General features: G+C 49.5%; 1 protein-coding gene across 1 annotated transcript; it reads right to left on the bottom strand.

Annotated features, from left to right (window-relative positions):
- Positions 5,293-8,744, bottom strand: LOC8064910 (calcium-transporting ATPase 7, plasma membrane-type). Its single transcript, XM_002464571.2, has one exon. It carries the CDS (start codon positions 8,438-8,440, stop codon positions 5,402-5,404), a length of 3,039 nt encoding a protein of 1,012 aa, XP_002464616.1. The 5' UTR covers positions 8,441-8,744; the 3' UTR covers positions 5,293-5,401.

Here is a 9,082-nt window from a genome sequence, read left to right as displayed (position 1 = left end):
AGATGACTAGAATATTTTGTTCATCTAAAACTATCAACAATCAAAATTATCCGATCTGAATCTATCTCTAGATGAAACCATAAGCTGCCGCATGCGAGTTACCATATAACTAGCAAAGTGACCGGCCAATTGCACATCTAGTATATTCTTTGTTTTACTATCTATCCTAGTATAATATGTATAGTGCATTCTAGAGTTTTTAGAAAAAATTAAGAGAGAACATAAATGATACATATGTCTTCACCTTATTTTTCTAATTAAATGTTATCATCAACATGACCAATGGTGACTTGTTAATAAATAGCAAGTATCACTATAATACCTACCAAATTAATGCATTATTTAATATAAAATTGTTTTCCCCCTAGAATCTCTTATATTTTAGTAAATTTTAGATTCTTGTATGCATTGTATTATAGGATGGAAGGTGTGTATACGATGCTCAACTAAACTATTTTCATCCGTTTTTACTCTCTTGTCCTACTCTTAAGTAAATGGTTTTCTAGCAGTTGTTGTCCCAATAAGTAATCGTTTCACCATAAGTGATCTACACAAAAATATCTCTCTTTATCTCAAATTTTAGAGTTATAAAGTCATGAGACGTGTTTGGTACGATTCCTTCACTAACACTCTGCTATCCAATCCAGAGCCTCTCCTATGAAAGCCACTATACATGGGGTGGTTCGGTTCGGCCCATAGGTTCATCGACCCGACCCAAAAAATGACCGAAATAAACCCCATTTCTGATCCATAACGTCAGATAGAGTCAATGGCTCGGAAGCACTCGAACCCTTGGGTCGAGTGGTTCGACCCACTCTGCACTCTTGTACCTGCAGCGCCGGTGTCCTGGCGTCCTTTGAACTTGCACGAGATTGAACGAGCCAAACAATGGCGAGAATACACAGCACGACAAAGAAGAGAAAAACATGTACGTAGGGGGTTCGAACTGTTTCTTGCTGGAGCCAGGGTACCACCGGTGGCGCTTGGTGTTGGGGTCACACGAGGGTGCGGTGTGTGGGCGCATGTGACATGCCGTGCCATGGCTGTGCCGGTGCCGCTCGCCTATATCCCCTGCCTCTCTCTCTCCTAGCCGCTGGCCGCCACCTAGCCTGCTACTACCTAGCCCCACCGCATCAGCCTCCACTAGTCTCCTGTCGTGACCAACCAGCCACGAGGAGGAAGTCGACGACGACGCCCAACGAGTCTCCTTGGCTGCCTATCTGTTAGTCTGTTACGAAGCCGAGGGATGCTACAACGTGTGTGGCTAGTGCACGCGCTGCTTGTCCTAGGAGTCCGTTTGGCTGATCGAGAAGGAAGCTTATCCAGTCAAAGCTTTAGATATGCTACCTTCAGATCACACCCCCTGTCTTATTACAATTTCAACAAGAATCCCTAGAGCAAAGATTTTTAGATTTGAGAACTATTGGTTGTTGGATGAACAGTTCCCTCAAATCTTGAATTCAGCTTGGCAAACTCCTCTAAACAGCAACCTTGATAAGGCTAAGGTAATGATTGCCAAATTCAAAATTCTTAGAAAAAAACTCAAAGAGTGGCAAGCATCTAAAACTGGTCTTCACACAACTATTGCAAATTCCAGACTAGTCCTACAGATGTTAGAGCACTTTGAAGAGTTCAGGGATCTTAGTATTCATGAATGGAACTTCAAGGAGTTGAGAAGACACTTGGTTACCCTTCTGGAGCAGCAAAGGGTCTACTGGAAACAAAGGGGTACCATAAAATGGGCAACTTTGGGTGATGCTAGAACTAAGTTTTTTCACAACAATGCCACCATAAAGTTCAGGAAAAGCCTCATCACTGAGTTGGAATCCTCAGATGGTTCAATTGCACTTGATCATAGGCAGAAAGAAGCTATTTTATGGAAAGATTTTAAGGAAAGACTAGGGACATCAGAGTTTCAAGGATTTCAGGTTGACCCTACTCTCTTCATTCAACCAAGCTCTAGACTTCACTCTCTAGAAAACCCTTTTCAGCATGAGGAGATTGATAATATAATTAAAGCTTTGCCCAATGACAAATCTCCTGGTCCTGATGGCTTCAACAATGAATTCTTAAAGAAATGCTGGCCAGTGATCAAATTTGACTTCTATGACCTCTGTAGGGATTTCTACAACCATAATGTCTGCCTATCCAGCATCAACTCCTCTTTTATCACCCTGATCCCCAAGGTAGAAGTTGCTAGAAGGGTTAATGAGTTCAGACCAATTTCTCTGCTAAACTCATCTGTGAAGTTAATCACTAAGCTGCTGGCCAACAGGCTTTAGCCTTTGATCACCACCCTGATTCACAACAATCAATATGGGTTCATTAGAAAAAGGACAATTCAAGATTGTGTTGCTTGGGCCTATGAGTATATACACCTTTGCCACCATTCAAAAAAAGAGATTGTTATCATCAAGCTAGACTTTGAGAAAGCTTTTGACAAAATTGAGCATCAGGCTATGCTAACTTTAATGAGGGCTAAAGGGTTTGGAAGTAGATGGATTGAATGGATGGAAGCTATCCTTAGCTCTGGCACTTCTTCAGTTCTATTGAATGGATCCCCAGGTAAAAGATTTCATTGCAAGAGGGGTGTCAGACAAGGTGACCCTCTCTCCCCCCTTCTCTTTGTCTTGGCTGTAGACTTTCTTCAGTCCATGATCAACTCAGCTAAGGATTCAGGCCTGCTCAACCTTCCCATTCCAACCAGGTGCACCAATGACTTTCCAGTAATCCAATATGCTGATGATACCCTGATAATCACTGAGGGATACCCTAGACAACTTTTCTTTCTGAAGTCTCTCTTAAACAGCTTCTCTCTTTCAACTGACCTAAGAGTTAATTTCAGCAAATCAATGATGGTGCGTGTTAATGTTCCTACTGATAAGACAACCATTCTGGCTGGTACTTTTGGGTGCTCAATTGGCTCCCTCCCTTTTTCTTATCTTGGGCTTCCATTATGCATTTCAAGACCAAGATTTCAAGACTTCATGCCCATGATAAGCAAATGTGAAAAGAAGCTGGCTTTCATCTCCCCATTTCTGAACCAAGCTGGTAGGCTTGAGATGGTCAATGCTGTCTTATCTGCTATGCCAACCTTTTTCATGTGCTCCATTATTCTTCCAAAAGCAGTGATTAAACAGATTGACAAGTTCAGAAAACATTGTCTCTGGAGAGGTTCCTCCATCAATGAAAAAGGCTCCCCTAAGGCAGCCTGGAATATTATCTGTGTACCCAAGGATCAAGGTGGGTTGGGAGTTATTGATTTAGAAAAGCAAAACAAGGCTCTCATTATTAAGAATCTGCACAAGTTTTTCAACAAATACAACTTACCTTGGGTACATTTGGTTTGGGAAAAACACTACTCCAACAACAAGCTGCCAAGTCACATTGTTAAAGGCTTCTTCTGGTGGAGAGACATACTCAAGCTGTTGCCAAAATTCAAAGAAATAGCAAAGCCCATCTTCAATAATGGCTCAACAATCCTTTTTTGGTATGACCCTTGGTTAGATACTCCAATAGTTGAGAGATACCCTGAAATGTTCTCCTTTGCTAGAAACAAACATTTGTCTGCCACCAAAGCAGTTGAAGCTTCAGATCTTACCACTTTGGTCCATCTGCCCCTGTCAGAGCAGGCTTTCAGTCAGCTAGAGTCTCTCTTGGAAGATATTCAGAGTATTTCTCCTAATGATGAACAAGATAAGTGGTTCACTGGTGGGACAACAGGGTCATATTCATCAAATAGAATCTACAGAATGTTGATAGGCTCAAACAATGGACATATTATTTACAAATGGATCTGGAGAAACAGAACTCAGCCAAAGCATAGAGTATTCATTTGGCTTCTTTTAAAGGACAGATTAAATACGAAGAACATCCTAAAAAGAAAAAATATGGTGCTCAGCTCTTATACCTGTGCTCTTTGTAGCTTTCTGGTTGAAGAAACAGCTCAGCATTTGTTTCTAGATTGTGACTTTGCAAGAATGTGCTGGAACATGATTGGCCTAGATATCCCTCTGAACACAAGCATCGAAGATATGATCATGGTTTTAAAAGCACAGATCAACCCCCCATTTTTCATGGAAACAATTATTCTCATGTCTTGGACGATATGGACTGCGAGGAATGAATTAATTTTTAGAGGAATTGGGTTCAATTATGATCTCTGTGGAAGAGCTTTCTTCAAGGAACTCAAGCTGCTCCTTTTCAGAGTTCAACAAGGGCAACATCACAACCTCGAGCAATGGATTCAAACCCTGCAACTGATTGCTGCTTAATGCAGTTTATTTTGCTTTTAATTTTTTGTAACTCCTTCTTTGTCCCTTAAGCTGCCACCACCTGTGCTTGTGCTGTGCTGGTGCGCCTGCTTGTTCTTCTTTTTTTATCTCTGTTGTAATTGTACCTGAACTGGTTCATGTTTTTTTATCCTTTTCAATAAATAATTTACTGCAGGGGTTTAAAAACCCCTCCAGATTTTTCAAAAAGAAGGAAGCTTATCAATTGATGGGTCGATCCACGGTATCCATCCGGGCAGCGAGGCAAGAAGACAACTTAGGACACTCCCAATATAGTTTCTATACTCATTAATTTTTATAGATACTATATATATAGAAACTATGGTCCAATGGATAGTTTCTATAGAATATTTTTATAACCAACCACATTCATTCTCTCTCCATTCTTAGCCAATCATATCACTTCATGTCTTGGATTTTGTGTAGACATGGTTTCTAACTTAGACTCAGTTTCTATGATTTTTACTCTCTCTCTTCAATAACTACATTGCCACATCAGCAAAATGCTTAGGTGACACTGCAATTAATGTCTATAGAAATCACGATGGTTTCTGCATTGAGAGTGCTCTTAAAACGGATTAACCACGGTTTAAATGGTTTGATCCATGGTTCAACCATCACCATCTTGAAAAGCCACCTTTTGCGGCTTCGTTTCCGTACATGAAAATGGTTCCGGCTCCATAAAGTGGCCAAAACGCTCCTCCTTGCAATGCCGTTTGCTGCTGCTCCGCCAGCTCCTTTGCCGGATCCGGTACCAGACTCTATATTTATCATATCACAATAAAAGATGTACAATTAACTTTGATATCCTAGTTTGGTTTGCATATCATGGAATCGTCGACATCTCTTTTCTTAGCCGGGCATCAAAGTTTTGCCATTAGCATAAATAGCACTGATTAGCATGTAGGAGGGTACTTAAATTCGATTTTCTCGAATTAACGTAATAATAAGCTTCAGGCTTTGAGAATTAACTTTGACCAACTACTAATACAGCAGGCAGTAGATGAGCATATAAAAAATCCATTAACTCATTGAACTGTATTTTTTACAATAAAAATAATAACCTAATAAATGATTTCAAATTGTGTCCTCATCCTAGATAATAATGCTCAGAACAATTTCCTCCTGGTTGCTAAGATCTCACTTAGCGGCCTGTCAGGGACGGGGATGTACTTGACGGCCCACCCAATGGGCCACGACACCGCGGCAATGGCGACACAGACACCCCACTGGCCCAAACCAAGCCTCTGTGTGCCGGCGAACCTCGTGAGCAGCTCCACCATGATCACCTGCATGGCGATGGTCACGGCGATGATCCCCAGGAACATCTTGTTGCGGAGCACGCCGGCGAAGACGTTCCTCCGCTCGATCTCCCGCGCGTTGAACTCGTTGAACACCTGGCACAGCACGAAGGCGTTGAAGATCATGGTGCCGTTGGCCTTGTCGCCGACGCCGAAGATCTCCCGGCCGCGGTACTGCAGCGCCAGGAGGACGGCGACCTGGAACGCCGCCTGCGCGGCGAGGTTGCGCCACATGGCGTTGCTGATGAGCGGCGCCGTGCGGCCGATGGGCGGGCGGCGCATGAGCGCCTTGGTGGGCGTGTCCGTCGCCAGCGCCAGCGCGCCCATGGTGTCCATGATCAGGTTCACCCACAGCAGCTGCACGGTCGACAGCGGCATCTTGCCGGAGGTCACCGCCGACACGAAGTTGATGATGAGCGCGGCGACGTTGACGGTGAGCTGGAACTGGATGAACTTCTGGATGTTGTTGAAGACGCAGCGGCCCCACCTGGTGGCCGTCACCACCGTGTCGAAGTTGTCGTTCATGATCACGATGTCGGAGCTCTCCTTGGCGACCTCCGTGCCCTGGATGCCCATGGACAGGCCCACGTCCGCCTCCTTGAGCGCCGGCGCGTCGTTGGTCCCGTCGCCGGTGACCGCGACCACGTGGCCCTTCTGCTTCAGGCGCTGCACCAGCACCAGCTTGTCCATGGGCAGAGACCGCGCCATGACGCGGATGCGGTCCACCATCTCCAGCTGCTCCTCCGGCGACATGGCGCGGAACTCTTGCCCCTCGATCACGATGGCGTCACGGTCGCTGTTCGAGATGATTCCGCACTCCATGGCGATGGCACGGGCCGTGAGGACATTGTCGCCCGTGACCATCTTCACCGCGACGCCAGCCTTGGTGCAGGCCTCAATGGCAGTCCTGACCTCTGGCCGGCAGGGGTCCTTGAGGCCGACGAAGCCGAGCAGTGTCAGCCCTTCGTCGTCGATCTTTGAGTGCTCGCCGTCGACCTGCTTGTAGGCGAAGGCGATACACCGGAGGCTGGCGGCCGCCATCTCACTGATGATCTCTTCGAGCTTCCTCCTCTTCCCCGCGTCGAGTTCGCGTGCCGCGCCGTCTGAACCGACATACGCTGAGCAGCTCGCCAAAACCATCTCCGCGGCGCCTTTCCAGTGCGCGATCACCTCGCCGGTCGCGTTGTCCCTGATCATCACGCCGCTGCGCTTCTTGTCGGAGTTGAACGCCTCGACGTGCAACACCTTGCAGCTCCGCTTCAGCGCGTCGGCGTCCATGCCGAGGTCCGCCACGGCCCAAGACAGCAGGGCCTTCTCCGTCGGGCTGCCCGATATCTCCGGCGGCGAGGCGTTGTCCGGCTTGTACACGCTTCCGGTGGTGTTGAGCCCTGCTCCCTGGCGCAGCAAGCTGACGACGGCGCCGGCGACTGCCGCCTTGGGTCGGTCGGTGCCGACCCAGAACTCCGTCACCTTCATCTGGTTCAGCGTGAGAGTGCCCGTCTTGTCGGTGCAGATGGCGGTCACGGAGCCCATGGTCTCGCACGCCGACAGCGTGCGCACCAGCGCGTGCTCCTTGACCATCCTCTTCATGGAGAAGGCGAGCGTCAGCGTCACCGCGAGCGGGAGGCCCTCGGGAATGGCCACCACGATGATGGTGATGGCCTGCTGGAAGATGCCGACGAGCGCGGTGAAGACGCTGTTGAAGGTGACGTGCTGCCTGTCGAACGTCGGCTTGCCCTGCTCGTCCCTGGTGCTGCCCGTGAAGTGGCGCGCGGTGAGCACGGCGAAGACGAGCACCGCGACGGCGATCCCGACCTTGCCGATGCTGGAGGTGAGGCCCTCGAGGCGCTCCTGGAGCGGCGTTGGCTCGGTCTTCTCCCTGGTGATGCTGCCCATCATCTCGCCCCAGGCGGTGTCCGTGCCGACGGCGGTGACGAGCATGTGGCCGTATCCGTCGATGACCTTGACGCCGGACGCGAGGAAGGGGGACTTGTCGGCGTCGACGTCAACAGGGTGCGGCTCGCCGGTCATGCTGGACTCGTCCACCTGCAGCGCGTGGCCCTGCAAGAAGACGCCGTCGGCGGGGACGACGTCGCCGATATTGAGCACCACGACGTCGCCCACGACGACGTCGAAGATGGAGAACTCCTGCCTCCTGCCGCCACGCACGACGTTGACGGCGATGTTGTCGGACTCGTTGGCGAGCCTGTCGAATCGCCTGGCCTGGCCGTGGTTGCTGACCGCGGAAACCGCGGCGACGAGGAAGACGGCGAGGAAGATGCTGACGCCGTCGTACCAGCCGTCCCTGAGGCCGTGCTCCTTGATGCCGAAGCCGAGCGAGACGGCGGCGCAGACGAGCAGCACCAGGAGGAAGACGTCGCTGAGCGCGTCCCACACGTGGGTCCAGAACCCCTTGGGCTTCCGCCGCGGGTACGTGTTCCCGCCGAATGCCTCCCGGCGGCGCCGCACGTCGCCGTCGTCGCCGCGGATGCCGGTCTCCGCGCCGGACGCCAGCGCGGACGCGATCCCGGCGGCGCCGCCCAGGCGGCGGAAGCAGTCGTGGCGCTTGTCCTTGACCAGGTGCCTGAAGCCCTCGTCATCCGCGGCGACAGAGAACTCCGCCGGCGCCGCGTCGGACGTGCCGGCGGCGCCGTCGGCCTCGTCGTGGATCTTGATTTCGACGTAGGAGCCGGTCCGGCACAGGATGGCGCGGGTGAGAGTGAGGCGGGCCAGCCTGTGGCACGTCCGGATGACGTTGGCGGCCTTCCTCCACTGCTTGGTCCACCGCAGCGGGTCCGCCGCCGTCGCCATTGTACCCACCTCGATCAGGTAGTCGGCGCACTCCATTATTTGTGCAGAAGAATGAAGACGAGCCTCCACCGATTGAGACAAGGTGAAACTCCGATTGAAATTGGGAAAAAAAAGGAAGGAGAGACAATGGGAGGCCTGTGAATTGCGAGGGTTTCTTGATGCCAACAAGTGCTGACAGTTTATACGGAAACGGTTGATCAAGTGCTGCTGACAGATTATGCGGAAACAGCTGCGGGTAATCTGGAAGAGGAAGATGGAAGCACCAGGGTGCGTAGCAGTGTTTATATGCTGCTAACAACGAGGCGGTGGAGGAAGCTGCCAGGAAGCTATTTTGGGGGCCAAGTGTGTTTCCTTCCGTTTTTGTGCAGGCGCCAAGCCGTTTCCCCGTTGCTTAGCCGTGGCCGTGAGTTTATTAGCTGTTCCATCGAAATAACGTAACCGCGAGGACGTTGGTTCAAGGAAGCTGCAAGGAAAGTTATAGAGAGCTTTGTGATTTTTTTAAAAAGATAATGTAAAACTTTGTGAATTCTGAAGGAGCGAGATAATTCCAGCTGAACTTTGGCGAAATTTGTAGAGTTGAAGATGACAGAGAGGTCATGTTAAACCAACTCTGATTATTGTGCTAACTTCCGTTCCCCGAATCCACTTCTACGGTCGTTCATTGTATTCGTTTCGAGC

The sequence above is a fragment of the Sorghum bicolor genome, chromosome 1 (assembly GCF_000003195.3).
Source record: "Sorghum bicolor cultivar BTx623 chromosome 1, Sorghum_bicolor_NCBIv3, whole genome shotgun sequence".
In the NCBI taxonomy this organism is placed as follows: domain Eukaryota; kingdom Viridiplantae; phylum Streptophyta; class Magnoliopsida; order Poales; family Poaceae; genus Sorghum; species Sorghum bicolor.
The sequence above is the reverse complement of the archived record's forward strand: the minus strand, read 5'-3'. Positions and strand labels throughout refer to the sequence as shown.